The following is a 20,169-nucleotide window of genomic DNA, read 5'->3' as shown; positions in this document are numbered from 1 at the left end:
ATTCTTCTTTTCATTCTTCTTCTCATTCTTCTTTTCATTCTTCTTCTCATTCTTCTTTTCATTCTTCTTCTTCTTCTTTTCATTCTTCTTTTCATTCTTCTCATTCTTCTCATTCTTCTTTTCATTCTTCTTCTCATTCTTCTTTTCTTTCTTCTTCTTCTTTTCATTCTTCTTCTTCTTTTCATGCTTCTTCGTCTTCTTTTCATGCTTCTTCGTCTTCTTTTCATGCTTCTTCTTCTTCTTTTCATTCTTCTTCTTCTTCTTTTCATTCTTCTTTTCATTCTTCTTTTCATTCTTCTTTTCCTTCTTCTTTTCATTCTTCTTTTCATTCTTCTTTTCATTCTTCTTTTCATTCTTCTTCTCATTCTTCTTTTCATTCTACTTCTTCTTTTCATTCTTCTTTTCATTCTTCTTCTTCTTTTCATTCTTCTTCTTTTCATTCTTCTTCTTCTTCCTCTTCCTCTTCCTCTTCTTCTTCCTCTTCTTCTTCCTCTTCTTCTTCTTCTTCCTCTTCTTCTTCCTCTTCTTCTTCCTCTTCTTCTTCCTCTTCTTCTTCTTCTTCCCCCGTGACTGCCCAAATGAGTGAAGTGTGCGGTGATTCTAAGATCAACGCACTCATCTGCATGTCATACTGACTGACAGTATTATTTCTCTTCCCCAGCAGACTCCAAGGGCATTTAAATTAAAGGTACAGTGTTCTGCACTAATATAAAGGCTCTCTGAAGCCTAGAAACCCTTTTAATAAGTTAAATTCGCAGCGAATAAATTCGCATTGAATCGAATTTCTCCCGCAAATTCGGCGAATCAGCCGAATCGAATTTTTGAATAATTCGCTCATCTCTAGTCTCTGTCATACACACACATTTTTGTGTGAGACTCTGCAGAGTAAAAAATTGTTTTTCACAAGCGACAGCACAATATTCGTAGGTAATATCTTTCCTCTTTTGTCCTTGTTCTCCATTCGAGATTACATACATACAGTTGTACACAGACTGTATTCAGACAATAATCTGTAATTAGTCTGGTCAAGTGTTTGCCGTTAGAGTTACTTATATCAGACTGTTTTACCCTGTTTAGGTAAGAATTGTACCCTAAATTTGATCCTCCTTTAGAGTCCCCTTACAGCAATGATAATTACTATTACACAAGAACATTCTTTTTCACTGAAATCCTTGGTGCAGTCCAGTAATTGGCTTGAATTTTAATGTTCTGCTTTGACAAAGACCATCTGACCATTGTCTGTAACCTAGCCACTTCAATACCGGGAACTTATACCCCCTTCCTGCCCAGGCCAATTTTCAGCTTTCAGCTCTGTCGCACTTTGAATGACAATTGGACGGTCATGCAACACTGTACCCACATGAAATTTGTATATTTTCTTTTCACACAAATAGAGCTTTCTTTTGGTGGTATTTAATCACCACTGAGTTTTTTATTTTTTGCTAAATAAAACAAAAAACACCTGAAATTTTTGAAAAAAAAAACACACTTTTCTTCGTTTCTGTTATAAAAATTTGCAAATAAATAACATTTCTTAAATTTAGGTCAAAATGTATTCTGCTACATTTCTTTGGTGAAAATAATAATAATAATCGAATTTGTATTTTTTTTCAAATGTTTCTATTTTTTTTTTTTTTATTAAATTTTTTTCTTTTTTTACCATATTATTTTTCAGCACACTGTGACTAAAGCAATACAATGTTACCATAGTAACATCAAACTACTCTGGGCAAGTGATCAGGAGTTTTTTTTTTTTAACACATTATGATTGCTAATACCAATGTATTTCATTGATATTTGCAATCATTGTTACTGAATAAAACTGATTCATTCAGTCTTTTGTTGTGATTAGCTGTGATTGGGCAGAGCTGATCACATGATACAGATGGGCTGTGATTGGCCCTGTCTGTATCATGTGACTGCCTTGACCAGTCACAGCTACTAACATAATTGTATACAATGGATGACATGACAGGAAGCCATCCATTGTATACAATTGACATGTGATCTGCTGTGATTGGTCACAGCGGTCACATGATACTGGCAACGGGCCAGTGTAGTGATATGTCATCGACTGTCCCGTGGACACAGCCAGTGACAGATCACTCCGCTCCGCGGCCACGTGAGTGGCTCATTTTGAAAGAACGTCATATGACGCCCAGTCACAACGGCGAGTGTCCTGTTGGTGTTAAAGAGGTTGCAAACCCTTACATACAGTATCTCCCAGAAGTGAGTACACCCCTCACATGTTTGTAAATATTGTATTTATCTTTTCATGTGACAACACTGAAGAAATGACACTTTGCTACAATTGAAAGTAGTGAGTGTACAGCTTGTATAACAGTGTAAATCTGCTGTCCCCTTAAAATAACTCAACAAACAGCCATTAATGTCTAAACCGCTGGCAACAAAAGCGATTGAGGGGTGAGTACACCCTTAAGTGAAAATGTCCAAATTAGGCCCGAAGTGTCAATAATTTGTGTGGCCACCATTATTTTCCAGCGCTGCCTTAACCTTCTTGGGCATGGAGTTCACCAGAACTTTACAGGTTGCCGCTGGAGTCCTCTTCCACTCCTCCATGACGACATCACGGAGCTGGGGAATTTTAAAGACCTTGCGCTCCTCCACCTTCTGTTTGAGGATGTCCCACAGAGGCACAATAGGGTTTACGTCTGGAGATATGCTTGGCCAGTCCATCATCTTTACTCTCAGCTTCTTTAGCAAGGCAGTGGTTGTCTTGGAGGTATGTTTGGGGTCATTATGTTGGAATACTGCCCTGCGGCCAGGTCTCTGAAGGGAGGGGATCATGCTCTGCTTCAGTATGTCACAATACTTGTTGGCATTCATGGTTCCCTCAATGAAATGTAGCTCCTTAGTGCCAGCAGCACTCATGCAGCCCCAAACCATGACACTCCCACCACCATGCTTGGCTGTAGGCAAGACACACTTGTCTTTGTACTTCTTACCTGGTTGCTGCGACACACACGCTTGACACCATCTGAACCAGATCAGTTTATCTTGGTTTCATCTGACCACAGGACAGGGTTCCAGTAATCCATGTCCTTAGTCTGCTTGTCTTCAGCAAACTGTTTACGTGCTTTCTTGTGCATCATCCTTAGAAGAGGCTTCCTTCTGGGACGACAGCCATGCAGACTAATTTGATGCAGTATATGGCGTATGGTCTGACCCCCTACTGCTTCAACCTTTGCAGCAATGCTGGCAGCACTCATATGTCTGTTTCCCAAAGACAGCCTCTGGATATGACACTGAGCATGTGCACTCAACGTCTTTGGTCGACCAAGGTGAAGCCTGTTCTGAGTGGAACCTGTCCTATTAAACCTCTGTATGGTCTTGGCCACCATGCTGCAGCTCAGTTTCAGGGTCTTGGCAATCTTCTTATAGCCTAGGCCATCTTTATGTAGAGCAACAATTCTTTTTTTCAGATCCTCAGAGAGTTCTTTGCCATGTTGAACTTCCAGTGACCAGTATGAGAGCGATAACACCAAATTTCACATATCTGCTCCCCATTCACACCTGAGACCTTGTAACACTAACGAGTCACATGACACCGGAGAGGGAGAATTGGTAACTGGGCCCAATTTGGACATTTTCACTTAGGGGTGTACTCACTTTTGTTGCCAGAGGTTTAGACATTAATGGCTGTGTGTTGAGTTATTTTGAGGGGACAGCAAATTTACACTGTTATACAAACTGTACACTCACTACATTGTAGCAAAGTGCTATTTCTACAGTGTTGTCACATGAAAAGATATAATAAAATATTTACAAAAATGTGAGGGGTGTACTCACTTCTGCGAGATACTGTATACCCAGTGAAGTGGCTGTCCTCAGGTGATACACAGAGATTAAACAAATCCTCCTATGTAAGTTGTCCCTGTTCACCTGTAGCCATTTTTTTTGTAGTTCATTATAAAACACACAGCTGTAAGGATTTTTGTTAGCTCTAGAAAGCTGAGGTGGGGATCGCACGTCACACACACTGCAGACAGCAGAGAATTCTCTGAAAGCTGAATGGAGGGAAGGGGCACAACCTAGGACATAAAGACATTAGACAGACTTGGTTCTTTGTTTTCGGGCTAGCACCCACTATAGTGAGATGTGCTCTTCTTATTTTCTATGTCTGAGGTTTACAACCATTTTAACTCCTTCGCACCTAAGAATGAAACAAATGTTAATGCCTAAACACAATTTTTAATTATCAAAAGAATCTGGCCCAAAATAGAAAAAAAAATCATTTTTTTTAAACTGTATCTGTAGATTTCTTGTTGCTTCTATAACCTACTGCCAAAGAACAACCCAAAATAAATTCTCCTGCTCCTGACGATCGCAGCACTGCCACATATGTGTATGTTATTTGTTGTCCTCACTTGTAGTACAGCCCACAAACAATACTGCTCATTTTGCGCTTTTTTTAATCTATATAAAATACACTGCCATTAACTGACACTGACAAAATGTTTTGTCTTTTTTTTTTAATCATGCCCAAAATAAACTGACCATGACCTTTGACCCATACACTAACCCTGGCACTTACCTAGACCAAACTTTGAGACCCCGGTCTCTGTGCTGAGATCAAGCTGTGCGACCTGGTCCCAGCACAAAGACGTATATATGCGGCTCATAGAAAAAAGCCGCATATATGCATATGCCTGGGCCAAGGGGTTAAAGAGCAATTACTTGGGGAATCTAGAGCTGTGATATTTCTTCATGGAAACTAGGCTTACGGCAAACCCTCCATTAAAAAAAAATAGGGGCTGCTCTTACTGGCCGCTTTCTGACCATGCCCATGTCTAAACACACTGATACACATAATACAATTACATCCCATTTGTAGCCACACCCACAAAACCACACCCCCATTTTTAATATGTCCTGAAACAGTTGGTCACAGGCTTTTTGAACATGAGTCAAACATTGAAAGTACAAAGACAGTAGAGGAATTATGTTGCACATGTACCAGTAACAGTGAGAGGGGCTTAAAGTAATAACCCACAACCGTAAAATCAGTCTGTATATGCAGTAAAGTATGCTTGTTATAATCACTGTGGAACTTAAGGGGTTGATCCTCTGCATTGTGTAAAAAGGATGTTTCATCCTGTCTTCTCTGACCCTCCCTTTCTTCCACAATCCCCATTTCATCTGCTGATAGAACACAGCCTCGGGGACACTACACATTCTCAGTTTGGTGTGTACTGCTGGAGAGTTCTTTTTCTAGGGAGGGTGCATGTGATTTACTAAAACTGGAGAGTGCAAAATCTGGTGCAGCTCTGCAAAAAAACAATCCGCTTCCAGTTTGTTTTTGTGTCAAAGCTTAATTGAACAAGCTGATGTTAGAAGCTGATTGGCTTCCAATGAACTGCACCACATTTTTCACTCTCCAGTTTTAGTAAATCAACCCCAAAGTATTGGAGCAAAAGGGTTTTCATGACAATCAGACAACTAGTATTTTCAGAAAGAGGTATCAACAGCGGTAACTTACATTTTTCTTTTAGGACAGATTTCCATTAAACAGATATTAACTAATCTCTGCCACCTTTTCTTGCGGCTAAAATACGTTAGAGAGCACACCAGTTGGACAGTAAGTCGTAGAAGCATTTGTTAGATACTACAGTGGCTTAATGATTATAGCTTGTGCCTAACAGTACTTGTTGTGGGTCCATTACCTGCTAAAGAAGCTAGAAGCTAGACTTTGCTTTTGTTCTGGGTGCACTTGTTTTCTCCCACAAAAATACCCATACACTAATGAGCCATCCACCATATTTTCCATAATAGTCATGATATTGATCTAAAGGTCATTAAAGTGGCTGTAAAGGCTTCAGGTTTTTGCAGAGAATGCATTAAAGTAAAAAAGCTTTTATTTGCAGCTTCCACGCACCTCCCATCCCCCCTTTCCCAGTCTCCCTAAATACTTACCTGAGCTCAATCGCAGTCCAGCAATATACTCTAGAGCATTGGCTCCTGCTGCTGTGACCAGGAAGTGGGGGCAGGGCGGAGTTGCAGGATCAGGATCAAGCCCACGTGTGTGCCACCATAGGAAGCTGCTTTCTATGGTGGCAAACAGAAAAGAGGAGGAGCCTAAAGACCAGCGGGATCCCAGAAGAGAGGGATCAGGCTGCCCTGTTCAAAACCACAGAGCAGGTAATTATAACATGTAAGTTAATTTTTTTTTTCTTTTCAAAAAAATTTACAATCACTTTAAGGAGCAGGACTGATGTAAATGATTCATTGTTGACTGTAGTACAGTAGAAAAATATTTTTATATAAAAGAGTAAAATAAACAAGATGTAAACTTGCATTTAAATGTTTCACAGAAACAAGCTTTATTTGATCATATATGTAGATATCTCAGTTCATTGTATGGACTAGGATCAAAGACCCCTAGCTTCAGACAGATGCCTTCTAAACACTCAGTAATAAATATATAAAAAATATATTAAGTACAAAGTACATTTTTTATGTCTTTGGATGTACCCTTCCAAAAAGATAAAAAAATGTTTGGTAAAGTTTTAAGTCTCTAAAAGGAAATGAATCCTATCTCTGATAATATCAGACTTCTATAGGTCCCAACTTACCATTGCACTACCATACTATTATCAAAACACTGATGTAATGAGGAAGAAGCATTCAGCTTTGAAGGAGCTGCAACTGTGGTACTTCTATATGTATCCGTATATCAATTCAAACATAAACTCCAAGTGCAGATATTATGTCAATCTGACTAAAGGAGCAGGGCCAGAACAGAGCAGGAGCAAAAGGCTGACTTATTAGTGTAACACGGCTTTTGGTGCTTTAAGTGGGTTCATAATGCATGGTCCTTGTTGGTTGTAGACCAGTGTGTTTTGATGGCTAGACAGTATGTAAGCAGAGCAGTAAACCTTGAAAATATATTATTTACCAAGAGCATAGCATATCACTAGACAAGCATTGGATACAACTGAGGCAGTGGACTGGCCTGCTAGGTTTCTTGACTTAATGTGGAGCTCCACCCAAAAAGGGAAGTTCCGCTTAAAGGCCTCGTCCCCTGCTCCCCATTAAGGATTGGCACCTTTGGGGAGCGGGTACCTGATTTTGACTCCCGCTCCTACTGACCCACTGGGTTTTTGTAGCTGCTGAATTTTTTTTTTTCACCAGAGACTGGAGCTCCGCTTTAACCTATTTAAACATATTTGTGGTATGACTGGCAGGGCACCAGGCTTGAAATGTTAAAAAAAATGACTAGTGAATACATTTCTCCAGAAGCCATTAAATATCAGTTTTGTTCAGTACCTAACATAATATACAAATGTATTGCAGCAAAATAAAGGCCTTTGCTGTTTGGCAAGGATTCTCTGTGAATTTTTTTTTCCAGTAGATGGATTCAAATGTTTTTTTATTTAGACTTTTTAATGTATATGCTCATTATAGGTTTTGTGGTTTCCACATTTACTGCTGTACTATATTTTAATTTTATATAGGCTTCAGCACTAGTTTGTTAATAGTCATTAGCTCTGAATTGATAGCCTAAATGGTTTTTTAGTCCATGTATATAGATTTTTTTCCCCCTATAACTGATTTGATTCTTAGTAGATATCTGTTTAACAATGTTGAAAATATCTGTCGCCATCTATTGGTTATACTTATTAAAGTGTGTTAAAGAATATGTACAGTGGATATAAAAAGTCTACACACCCCTCTTAAAATGTCAGGTTTCTGTGATGTAATAAAATGAGACAAAGATAAATAATTTCAGAACTTTTTCCATCTTTATTGTGACCTATAAAACTGTACAACTCAATTGAAAAACAAACTGAATTTTTTTTATGGGGGGGGGGAGTAAACATAAAAACTAAAATAATGTGGTTACATAAGTGTGCATGCCTTCTTATAACTGGGGATGTAGCTGTGTTCAGAAGTAAGCACTCACATTCAAAATCATGTTAAATAATGGGTGGCACAGTGGCTTAGTGGTTAGCACGTCTGCCTTGCAGCAAATGGGTCATGGGTTTGATTCCCGACCATGGTGCCTCCTGCATGGAGATTGCATGTTCTCCCTGTGCTTGCGTGGGTTTCCTCCGGGTACTCCGGTGTCCTCCCACACTCAAAAGACATGCTGGTAGGTTAATTGGATCCTGTCTAAATTGGTCCTAATATATGTGAGTTGGGGACCTTAGATTGTACGCCCCTTGAGGGTTAGGGACCTTAGATTGTACGCCCCTTGAGGGTTAGGGACTGATGTGAATCTTCAATATATATATGTAAAGCGCTGTGTAAATTGACGGCGCTATATAAGTACCTGAAATAAATAAATAGGAGTCAGTACACACCTGCTATCATTTAAAGTGCCTCTGATTAACCCCAAATAAAGTTCTGCTGTTCTAGTAGGTCTTTCCTGACATTTTCTTATTCGCAGCAAAAGCCATGGTCCACAGAGAGCTTCCAAAGCATCAGAGGGATCTTGCTGTTAAAAGGTATCAGTCAGAAGAAGGGTACAAAAGAATTTCCAAGGCATTAGATATACCATGGAACCAGTGAAGACAGTCATCATCAAGTGGAGAAAATATGGCACAACAGTGACATTACCAAGAACTGGACGTCCCTCCAAAATTGATGAAAAGACAAGAAGAAAACTGCTCTGGGAGTCTGCAGGAATATCTGGCAAGTATTGGCTGTGTGGTACATGTAAAAAGCTCCATAGAAAAAAGCAGCGCTGTTGTGGTAGTAATATAAAAACCCCACTAGGGGGAGTACCTTTATTGGAATAAGCAATGGAACATAAAACACTTAAGCCTGTGGCTTGGAGGAAGTGCCTGGGTCAGGTGGATGGCTCGTCCGCTCGTGGATGATGTGCAGTGGTGATGAATTGAGTTGAGCCTGTCAGATGCAGGGACCACATAATCGCGGCATCTCAGGATGATGTCACCGCGATAGCCAGGAGACGGAGGGGAAGTCCAGCGTACTGCCGCAAGCAGGGGAAATGTTACCAGGACGACACGTTTCGCGCACATGCACTTTCTCAAGTCCTGTTGAAGGCTCAGCTCCATTCATCACCACTGCACATCATCCCCGAGCGGACGAGCCATCCACCTGACCCAGGCACTTCCTCCAAGCCAAAGGCTTAAGTGTTTTATGTTCCATTGCTTATTCCAATAAAAGTACTCCCCCTAGTGGGGTTTTTATATTACTACCACCACAGCGCTGTTTTTTCTATGGAGCTTCTGGATTCATCTATCGGACGGTAACAATAGCAGTGGTAACTTTCCTGGGTAATGCACCATTTACTGTGATCCTTATGGTACTAGGCCTCCTCTTGCGCTTCAGAATATTGGATTTACTGTGTGGTACATGTGACAACAATCTCCCGTATTCTTCATGTGTCTGGTCTATGGGGAAGAGTGGCAAGACAGAAGCCTTTTCTTACAAAGAAAAACATCCAAGCCTGGCTAAATTTAGCAAAAACACATCTGAAGTCTCCGAAAAGCATGTGGGAAAATGTGTTATGTCTGATGAGACCAAGATTGAACTTTTTGGCCATAATTCCAAAAGATATGTTTGGAGCAAAAACAACACTGCACATCACCAAAAGAACACCATACCCACAGTGAAGCATGGTGGTGGCAGCATCATGCTTTGGGGCTGTTTATTTTCAGCTGGAACTGGGGCCTTAGTCAAGGTAAGAGGGAATTATGAACCGTTCCAAATACCAGTCAATACTGGCACAAAACCTTCAGGCTTCTGCTAGAAAGCTGAACATGAAGAGGAACTTCATCTTTCACCATGACAACGACCCAAAGCATGCATCCAAATCAACAAAGGAATGGCTTCACCAGAAGAACATGAAAGTTTTGGAATTGCCCAGCCAGAGCCTAGACCTGAATTCGATCGAAAATCTGTGGAGTGATCTGAAGAGGGCTGTGCACAGGAGATGGCCTTGCAATCTGACAGATTTGGAGTGTTTTTACAAGGAAGAGTGGCCAAATATTGCCAAGTCAAGTTGTGCCATGCTGATAGACTCATACCCAAAAAGACTGAGTGCTGGAATAAAATCAAAAGGTGCTTCAACAAAGTATTAGTTTAAGGGTGTGCACAATTATGCAACCATATTATTTTAGGTTTTTTATTTTTACTTCCTTCCACCTAAAAGATTTCAGTTTGTTCTTCAACTGAGTTGTACAGTTTATAGGTTACATTTAAAGGTGGAAAAAGTTCTGAAATTATTTCTTTGTCTCCTTTTTTTACATCACAAAAACCTGACATTTTAACAGGGGTATGTAGACTTTTCATATCCACTGTATACCCAATATTTCATATTCCAGATATGTGTCTCCTGTGCCATGTACTTGAATAAAAAAGTATCCTGGTCTCTTTGTATTGCTTCCTTTGTGTGAAATCCCTGCTGTTCCTGCCAGTCCCTCTGCTTTCCTGTTAAAAACTGACCACACATGACAGCGCAGCGTGGTCATTTCTTTAGCTATACTGGGACCTGAGCCTGCTCTTTTCCAGTGACTAGATTTGTCCTGACACCTCCAACCCAGCCTCATTCCCCTTCCCCTACACAGCCATTCACTGGGAAATTCAGTGTGCTACTGTTCCTCCTCCCCTAGCTTTTATACAGCTGAGAACAGAGGGTATCTGATCAATTATAAAAAGGGAAAAAAAGTGTTTATAATTTTTTTTTTGTACCTATACACTAATGTTTTGCTTTTCATTTCTATTTTAAACTGAATGGGTTGTTTTAAAAGGTGAGGATTTACATATACTTTAAGTTTAACTGTGTATTTTAACGTATGCATCTCCTAAAACAAGATTTGGGTGAACAGCCCCTTGAAATCCCTCAAAATCCCTCATGACATCATCCCTTTAAGAAAGCACCATAAACATTGTCAGATCTGATACTCATACTTTTGCCTCTTTCAAAATAAGCACCCTTTTTCAGCCAGCCCCCTGCCAAACTTCTGATAATCTTCCTCAAGATCAACTAATGAGGTTGTCAAAATCTCCTGACCAGGACCCACACGTTTGTTTTTTTTTAACCACTTGCCCTCCAGAGGATTTACCCCCCCCCCCCCTTCCTGACCAGGCCATTTTTTACAACACGGCGCTGTGTTACTTTGCGCAGTCATGCACAACTGCACCCAAATTAAATTTGTCTTTTTTCCTACAAATTGAGCTTTCTTTTTGTGGCAATTGATTGCCTGTGTGTTTATTTTTTGCGCTATAAACAAAAAAAGAGAGAACATTTTGAAAAAAACACCAATATTTTTGCTATAAAACCTATCCACTTAAAAAAATTAAAAAAATCTAATTTTGTCATAAATTTAGGCCAAAATGTATTCTGCTATATGTCTTTGCTAAAAAAAATCCCAATACGTGTAAATGAATTGGTTTATGTGAAAGTTATAGCGGCTACAAATGGCGGTATATAAACTTCAATTTTTAGGTTTTTTTTTTATACTAGTAATGGCGGCGATCAGCGACTTTCAGCGCGGAACTGACTAACTGTCACTGACATCCCCAGTGACTCTAATACAGTGATCAGTGCTAATAAAAAGCACTGACACTGTACTAATGACACTGGGCGGGAAGGGGTTAACATCTGGGACGATCAAAGGGTTAACTGTGTGCTGTGTGTGTTTTACTGTGTGTTGTGCGTTAGGGCTCGTTCACACTTGACTAATTTCTAACTCTTTCCAAACGCCCCTATAGCATTTGACAGGTATTAGACAGGCATTTGGGAAGCTTTTTTAATGCTCCTCAAACGCTCCCCAAATGCCCTATGTGCGTTTTTTGAGACATTTGATAGGCATTTGCCAAGTGTTAAAACCGTGTCACAAACGCCTATAGTGAAGTTTAATGATGGTATTGATGCTCCGCAAATGCCCTGCAAACGCCTGCCAGGCGTTTGAGGAGCGTCACCATAGACTTGAATGGGAGGCTTCAACTCCTCCTGACTCAACAAGAGGCGTCAATTTTGCCGCGACACTAACGCTTCAGTGTGAACAGCACTGCATGCTGCCATGTGTAGAATTTTCATAGGCGTCTGAGGAGCGTTAAAAACGCCTGCTAACAAAGCTAATGTGAACTTAGCCTTAATTTGTAAGCTCTCTACTTTGTATTACTCTGCTATGCAGAGCAATACAAAGCAACGTGCTGGAGCTGATAGGGGAGAGATCTGTATTGTTTACATACAGACCTCTCCCCCATCAGTAATACTCGGTGATCGCCGGCCAGGACCCAGTGATCGACAGCTATAGCCGCCAATGGAAGCACGGGTAGCATGCGAGTGCGCCCCCTACCCAGAAATACAAAATCATGTATATATACATGATTTTGTGCAGCCCTGCCGCCCTGTAGCAATAGTTATGCTATAGGCCAGTCGGGAAGCAGTTAATTTGGTTAATGGCACCAAAAATAGGTCCCCCCTTCAAAAAAAAATAATATAATGAATGTTGGACCTTATTTCAGTTTCAGAAACAAGTATGGTCTGTATTGCCCAGCAATCTTTTATCCCCACCCGCCTTCATCCACCCATGTCATTTATATCACATGATAGGTAAGAACTTGGCTGACCTACACATGCCATTCTCACTTTGACACTTTAAGATTGCAGAGTTTTGAGTCCCATCCCCTGGTTGTTCACCTCTGAAAGGTAATTAAAACCTTTGGTTACCTAGAAATGCTGTCTCTACAATCCAAATGTTATATTTTTTACTGCTCTCAATTGAACCCAAAGAATAATTTACTGAGCATAGGATATCCTTACCACATGCTAACCATCATTTTCCTATGATAGGCCCCTGTAAACCCAGTGGCCTTTTCTTGTGAGACACATTGTACTTGCTTCTATTCATGCCTTTGTAACAGATTGCAAGACCCTTGTTAGAAACAAACATCTTCTGTCTGTGCTGGGGAATTAGATTTCATACCGATCCACTTCACTTAGCTCAGGAGGCATCAGAATACAACCAATATCTAAGAAATCTTAGAACAACATTCCATCAAGAAGCAAAAAATTATTTTTGAGAGAGAATATTCTTTACATTGGATGTTCCAGCAGCTCTTAATTTCTGGCTCGCACTTGTGGTTGGTTTTATGGAACACACACTTCTTCTAAAGATTGCTAGATGAACATTAGGTGTCTGAGGGCAAATTAAAGGTTGAAAACTGGCCTTTCACACTGGATAAGCTGAAATGGTATGCAATAAAATGTATCTATTTTTTCTAGCAGAATAATAATTATTTTAAGGATTAAATGTTTTCAACATGACATGACATTTTAAAAGTGGCATACAGCAACTGAAGAGGTTCCCTTTACTTTCAAAACAAAAATTGGTGTAACTTTATAAAATGGTATTTCCAGGAATCTTAACTTGTAGGTCTGACTGGTCATAATGTGGTTCTTTAGGTAATTTACACTGATTTATCCAATGTTAGCCATAAATTGATGATGTGTTGGCTATTTTCATTTGTTGTGATGCTTGTTGTACATTTATAGTGCTTCTGCTGCACTGTGCAATTCTGGGTTTCATACAGTCAAGTGAATAATTAACTACACCCCATTTAAATTGTAGACTATTTCAAAATATGTGAACAGGCAAACATTTGATCTCTGTTCAAATATTGCCTACAGATAAAGGTGATATACTTAAATAAAAACACAAGAGAAAAGTTCCTATTTAATCAACTTCTTGTAGGCATTTTGTATAACTTCCCACCACACTGACAATCTCCATTCTTCTTCATGCAAAATTCCTTCAGGTGTAAGATGTTTCTGGGTTTCCTTGTATGAGCTGCCCATTTCAAACATTCCCCCTACAAAAATGGGTGTCAAGAAAGGACTCTTCGCTGGTGGTGCTGGGGCTCACCTGCTGTGTGGGCTGCAGTACCGGTTTGTGCCAGCGGGTGCTTTCAGCAGCCAGGATCTCACTCCTGCAATCAAGCCATCACCTGAGGCTGATTGCAGGAGGTGTATTTAAGCAGTACCAGGCCTGCAATCAGTGCCTTGGTGATTTCCCATGTGCCCTATTGTCCTGATCCTGTATCCTGTCTTCTTCCTGCTTGACTCTGACTCTGCTAGAACTCCTCCTGCACCGACCCCGGCTATTCCTGACCATTCTCCTGCCTGCTCCTGTTGTACCTTATCTACCCGATTGTTCCTGACCTGGCCTGCCTGACCACTCCACCTCTCCAGCCCTGACTACACTTGTACATATTAATATTAGTTTAAGGTTTGGTTTTTGTTTGCACTGCGTTTGTATATTTGTGCAGCTCTTAATAAATGTTATTATTATTTCATCATTTCTGAAGCCTGCTGTTCCCTGTGTCAGTCCACACATCTCTGGTCATACCTGGATCTCTGACAATGGGAGTCGAATCAGGACTTTTACTAGAGCAGTCCATAAAACCCTATTTCTTTTATGTAAGCCATACCTTTGCTTGTGTGCTTTGGATTACTATTGTGTTTGAAAGACTCTCTTTTTATTTCAGCTTTTGTACAGTTGCCTACACTATCATCAAGCACACGTTCATATGATGCAGAATGTATAGTGGACTTGATCACTGCCCAGGCCCTGAAGCATCAATACACCCCAAACCATAGAATTTCCTGTGTGACACTGCACAGGAAGTTGAGGTTCTTCTCCTGAACTATTGTCCTTGGTTTGCAGGCAAGCATGTCGTCTTTGATTGAGTCAGGTATTTTGTGGCATTTTGATTTAAATATGAAGCACAAGTTGAGTTGCTTTGGTAGTGGTCATATCCACTCCAGAAGATCTGTCAACCAGAATTGAAACTTCTATAATATGACCGATTGATTACTGTCATGCTGTGTACATAGGCCCAGGAGATCTGCTAACCATTATTGATGCATTCATCACCTCAAATGTAGGTTACTGTCATGGCAGGCGCATAGACCTCCTAGAAGATGTACATAATGTGTAGTTGGTACATAATGTAGACCAGCAGTCCTCAAATACTTGAATACTAGATATCTATGGTATCTAAACAAAAACAATGTTGTGCTATGCCTTTAAAGAGTGAAAAAAGTGTACATCATAATGTGACTGTGTATTTTAAATTTCTACCAATCTCACTGTGAATGAGTACAATAAATCCACAGCTCATAAGTAAAAATCCAAAAGTTCATGGGTAAATGTCCAATGAAAAAAATCACCCAAGAGCAAGTGTCTGTGCTTCTGTGTATCCACTCCATTAATCCACCAGCATGAAAGCCAAACAAGCAGCTTACCAAATCGTTAGACTCTGAATGATAAGAGGTGTAACTATGAATGAATCATTCAAGAATGATATTATGAATCAGCTCAAAAATTTAAACCAGGGCCGTCCAACTAAACAGATCTTAGTCACAGATAGCACACTGCATTAAAAATAAGAATAGAAGCACATATAGGCCATAGCGTAGTAAATAAAACCACAGTTTATTTGAAAAACAGACTGGTACTCACCATGGAGAGAAGCGTGTAACAACGCTGCGCTTTGCTGAGTGGGCACATTGACATCAATGCAAAGCTGCACCGACGCGTTTCATCACAAATAAACAGCTTCCGCGTACTGGAAGCTGAGTAATAGCGTACCTACGCGTTGCGTCACTAGCTACTCGTGACTTCCTTGGGATACCCAGAGGAAGTCATGAGTAGCCTGTGACGTAACGCGTAGGTACGCTATTACGCAGCTTCTGGTACGCGGTGACGCACTTCCGGCGCCAGCCGCCATCTTGGTGTACCCAGGAAGTTCCTTTACATGCAGTACACCCACATATTGGTGAGGAAGGAGGACTGCAGGAACATGTGAGTGGGTTTTTCTTTTCTTTTTACTGACAATAAAGAGAGTCTTGGTGAAAATACTACACTTAGAGGATTCTTTTTTTGGCTCATTGGGTTGCTGAGCAATTATTCTTCAGAATCTTCCGGTCTGGGGCAATGGGAGTCCCCTAAGAGATCCACATCGTGAGGAGAGGTACTTGTCTTCAGGAAATAGGGATCCAGGGTGATCCGGAAAGCTGTTTGGCCCCTGGGGGTCACTTGGAGGAGGTGAGGAGTGTGGACACGCTCACGGAGTACAAGCACTATCTGCACATTGCATGAATTTTATATCACCTGTGGATTACTTCATGGACATTTTGTTTGATTATTTGAGTAGTATTTGAAGTGTGGTCACTTTATTACACTTAAGCACTGTTTAATTATCCTCCTTTGAAGGGGGCTGTTATTATTTCTTTACTGTGTGGGCACTATTGTCAAGAGATTATTTTGAGTGGCACTATATATTTAAGATACATTTTATTTAATGATTTAATATATTTAATATTATTTGTATTATCTAATATTGACACGTTTGTATGCGAGCATGTGAATTTTTTGAATTGCATGTAGTATTGGTTTAAGCGCTGCATTATTTATGATTATTTTACATACTGTTTGGGTATCAGTTTAAGTGCTGGCAGCTTTCAGTAGGTGGACTTCCTTTCAGTGCAGGAGGACTCCTGTCTCTATTTCACTACCAAGATGGCTGCCATACAGAGAGAGAGTTTAAAACAAGGCATGATAAGTGAGGCCACAAGCAATACTGGTGGACTAATCTTTGCCCTCTGCATGCCCTGTTTTGTTTTGTTTTTTTGTCTTAATTTAGGACATAGATACAGGTGAGTATGTAAAAGATACACAGAAGGTACGAATGATTCCTCAGCCATAGCTGAAGCAAGTCTGTAACATGAACACTTAAAAGCCAAGGAACTATTATACATGTTCATAGAAAGTATGTTCAGGTTATTAATATATAAGTGTGGTAATTGTCTGTTGCCCTAGAACGTGCCAAGGGCCACTGTCCTGACGAATGGAAGTTGTACATCCTGCATACATGCAGACATTACCTGTATGGTCTCTGATTTTAGAATGCAAAGAGCTTGTAAGAGAGATGAAAATAGAGTAAGGGAAGAGTTAAGAAAGAGATGGACTATGGGACTAAGCTAATACTTCAAGAAAGAGGAACCTGCCTACCACTTTTAAGGACAGCTTCCTCTTGAAATGGCAGTTTCATGTGACAAAAAAAAAGATCCCCCACCTAAACAATATTTCCTTCAGTAAATTTTAAGAGCTAATTATACTGAAAAACAGTAAACATAGCAGAAAAAACATCTATTTTAATGAATTGCTCCAGTGTGTCACTTTTCAGAATTGTGCTAAATTCTCCATTGATAATGATAGGTTGCAGATATGCTGATTCTTCTTTCGATTAACGGATTCTTTTTACAGGAATCGGGCTCCTTGTTCTGTTCTATAAGATATGTAAATTCAAATATTCACCTCATGAAACCATGACAAATAAAAGCAAATAACAATGACAAATAACCATGACAAATAAAAAAAATGTGAAACAATAGCAAAGTGGGAATATGATACAAAATATAACACTTCAAAAAATATACACAAATAGTTAAATCATTTGACATAAGTCCACAAACTGAAAAGTGCAAAGTCCTTACTGATCTACCGAGATCACCACGTGAACAACAAAACGATAATTGATTGAATAAAGTGCACTGAGATATCACCACGTGCTCTAGAGGAAAACCTCCCCCAATTCAGTGACACCAGATATCGTGGCCCATCCAAACCTGATAGGCAATAGTGCTTGTAGTGAGAGTCAGTGTAGTACAGATCATCAATCAACAAGCCCTTCATCAATTAGAGACTGATATGATGGCGGGACAGCCTCCAAACTATTACACTCCAGGAAAGATTTGAAAGGAAACTCATAGCGAGAATCCATTAAAAAACGTTTATTGGATAGAAAGTATTGCACTCACATAAAATAAATGAAAGCATGCCAAAATATCTACAATAACCGTTAAGGGTATCTGCATATCACATGGAGCGAGCGTCTCACCCGATCCTTCTCGCTGTTCGTGAGCGATACGTCACTTCCAGCGGGGTATGTAAGGTGGGTGTCTCATTCCAGAGTATGTCGTGTGGCCCAACCCTGACACGTGTTTCGGCACCTGACTTTATCAAAGGGTAATTTGTAATTTTTCGATTCCCTCTACCATGAAATGCAAAATACATCTTTCTTTCTGCTAAAACATTAGATCATTTTTATTCTTAAGCCATTGTGTAGAATTATGAAGGGAAAATATTTGTAGTATTCATTATGAAAAACAAGTGTGACTAATATGCAAAAGTGCTAAGCAGCTGGCTTTGTTGTGGTTAGGTTGGTGGTGGCTGTGTAGACTTTGTGGTTAATAAGTGGTTTCAGTGTAGGTTAGGTGTTTAAAAAGTGATCTTTGCTTCAGCCTCTCTCATGCTGTAGTTTTTGTGGTTGAAGACTGATAGAAGCTGCAAACCTTATGGGGTCTTACAACCAAGGGCACACTGGGTCCTGGGCACATAATATCATGCTGTTCAAGCATAATTGCAGTCATACTGTACTGAATAAGATACAATTTTTTGCCTTCACGTCCCTTTTTATTAGGTTATCTGTTTTTTTTGAGCCTTTAGCAGGCAAAAGACAGTCTTATTATTGTTCCGCATAACTCACAGTATACTTATGTTTCGGCAACCTGTTTTCCTATGTATGATATTTTGCTATTAAGGAGGCCAGATCCTGGAAACTTTGGTAAAACTATCTTTTTTAAAAATACAACAAAAATGTAAATATTGAAACAAAGACCACAGTCCCATTTTATTTAAAGGTCAAAAGGACAATCTGAGTTGTATATTAGATGTGTGAGGGCCCATGTTTCATTAGGGCCAGATTGCTTTTAGTTATGTCTCTGTTCACAGACTTGCATTTCAAAAGTGTGTTTCCATGAAACTTTTGCCAATTAATACTTCTGTGCTCCTAGCTGGAAGTCTGGAAAATGTGATCTATTTGCGGAACAATTTGAGAAACACTGATGATCAAAGTGGGACCAGTGGTGTAGACTTTGGTGTATGTTAAAACGCCTGTGCCAAGAGTGCCTTGGGCTATTGTTTTGCATGATTCCTATAAGGTTACTATGTTGCAGTCTGATCCCTGGGGGAGAGGAGAATGAGGAAATGCTTCCTCCTGCCTGGAGAAGACTGATGACATCAGTCTCCCAGATTTCTCCTTTCAGGCTTGGCAAGGTGCTTGACTGGAACTCAGTGATTGCTTTTTAAGTTTAAATTATGCTTTTACTGTAAATGTACAGTATATGTCGGGAATTCATGCAGACATACTAATAGGTCCAGTTTAAGATCCCTGGCAGACAGTGAGTTCTATTCTGTGTTAGTACCTTCCCCTACCACTGGAATAGCAGTTACTTTGTGTTTAACTCCACCCTCCTTTAGTCTCCACCTTACTCTATGATTAAGCCCAAGCAAGGGCAAAACACTTCAGAGAGTGGCACTCAGGTGTATGTGAATTTCGTTTTTTAATTAATTTTTTTTCTATGTGACATTTTGGCTGTTATGGATAAACCTGTGATTATACCAGCACCCGTAGTGCACATTTCTAAGCAGAGACTTAGAGAAGAGTGTTATGTGTTTGCGGACACTTATTTTATGTTACCAGTTTGGATGTAAGTATTGGTTAGATGACATCTCCTTTGACGCATAGGAGGCACTTGATGGACTTTTTACTTTACATACTAATTTAGCAAGGTTATTTATGTAAAGAGTATTTTTTTCTGTTTCAGAACCAAAGACTGGATTTGATATTGCATTCCAAATGCTGGATACTGATGGCAATGAACAGGTGGAGAAGAGAGAGTTTTTCAAGGTAAGCATTTATTTTTATTCAAGTACCTCTCTAATATCACTGAGCCCCTGTGTGCCTTCTCTGACTTGGCTATGGATATTAGAGTTCCGTCTTCAATTATCTAAGTGCAGTAAATTTAAATTGGGATTGTTACTATGTGCACTTTTCACAGCTCAGTTTTTCTAACCCTGATAGTGAAATATTCTTGATATCACCTTCTTGATAGCTTTTGGGATATAAATATGGAAGTCGCCATTGCTGACTTTTGAAGGTGTAATCACTGCTCCCATATTTATATCTTGACAGGTTCCCTTTAAGGCAGAGTAACAAAATAATTACCTTTATAGTAAAATTTACTGTTTTTTCTTTATGCCCATATAGGCTTTTGCAGTACTCCTTTGATGCTAAATAAGAGATGTTCATATTTTGCTGTTGCCA

The 20,169-nt window shown here is 39.8% G+C and overlaps 1 protein-coding gene across 3 annotated transcripts in view; it reads left to right on the top strand.

Moving 5' to 3' along the window:
• Positions 1 to 20,169, top strand: part of MICU2 (mitochondrial calcium uptake 2) — a 421,733-nt gene that overhangs the window by 315,386 nt on the left and 86,178 nt on the right. For all 3 annotated transcript variants that reach the window (XM_089685800.1, XM_089685798.1, XM_089685797.1), the window contains one exon: positions 19,670 to 19,752. In XM_089685800.1, coding sequence (XP_089541926.1) covers positions 19,670 to 19,752 — 83 coding nt within the window. The remainder of the gene's footprint in view (positions 1 to 19,669; positions 19,753 to 20,169) is intronic.

Source organism: Staurois parvus, unplaced genomic scaffold (genome assembly GCF_062004578.1).
Source record: "Staurois parvus isolate SC_StPar_1 unplaced genomic scaffold, SC_StPar_1.0 ptg000387l, whole genome shotgun sequence".
Taxonomy (NCBI): domain Eukaryota; kingdom Metazoa; phylum Chordata; class Amphibia; order Anura; family Ranidae; genus Staurois; species Staurois parvus.
This window is presented reverse-complemented; position numbering and strand designations above follow the sequence as displayed.